This window comes from Camelina sativa, unplaced genomic scaffold, assembly GCF_000633955.1.
Source record: "Camelina sativa cultivar DH55 unplaced genomic scaffold, Cs unpScaffold08629, whole genome shotgun sequence".
Lineage (NCBI taxonomy): Eukaryota > Viridiplantae > Streptophyta > Magnoliopsida > Brassicales > Brassicaceae > Camelina > Camelina sativa.
This window is the reverse complement of record NW_010929692.1, coordinates 1-428: the sequence shown is the minus strand read 5'-3', so window position 1 is coordinate 428 and position 428 is coordinate 1. Positions and strand designations below refer to the sequence as shown.

At 44.2% G+C, this 428-nt stretch overlaps 1 protein-coding gene across 1 annotated transcript; it reads left to right on the top strand.

The window, feature by feature from the left end:
- Positions 1–3: 3 nt before the first annotated feature.
- Positions 4–403, top strand: LOC104775096 (the record flags this gene model as incomplete). The annotated part of the gene is made up of 1 exon (XM_010499379.1): positions 4–403. A coding segment is annotated over one exon (400 nt), but the record flags the coding sequence as incomplete, so codon positions are not given.
- Positions 404–428: the final 25 nt, after the last annotated feature.

Here is a 428-nt window from a genome sequence, read left to right as displayed (position 1 = left end):
CTCCTGAACGTTAAGGTTAAAGACAGTGACATCAAACTCAGAGGTCTCGTGTTCATACCGGACAGAGTCAAACCGGTCACTCCAGAAAACGACGTGGCTCCTCTTGTTAGAATGTATGGAAGAGAAGAGATCAAAAATAACCAAACTGATCAACCTGATCTCCCTATTGGTCAACCAATGAAGGATGCTGCTGTTGTCACTACTGACTCGGAGATTAATGAATATGCTCAAGCTTTAACATTAATGCAACATATGAGCAATGGCGCGGTTCAAGCTAAGGAAGCTACGCCTGAGAAAGATGAAGTGATGGAAGAAGCCGCTACTAGGTTAGTGGAGTTCTTTTCAAATCCAGTAAGGAACAGTGTGACTGCTCAAGCACCAAGTCCTGTCGTGGTTCAGAAAGGTGAGGCTCGTGGATTCAATCTTAT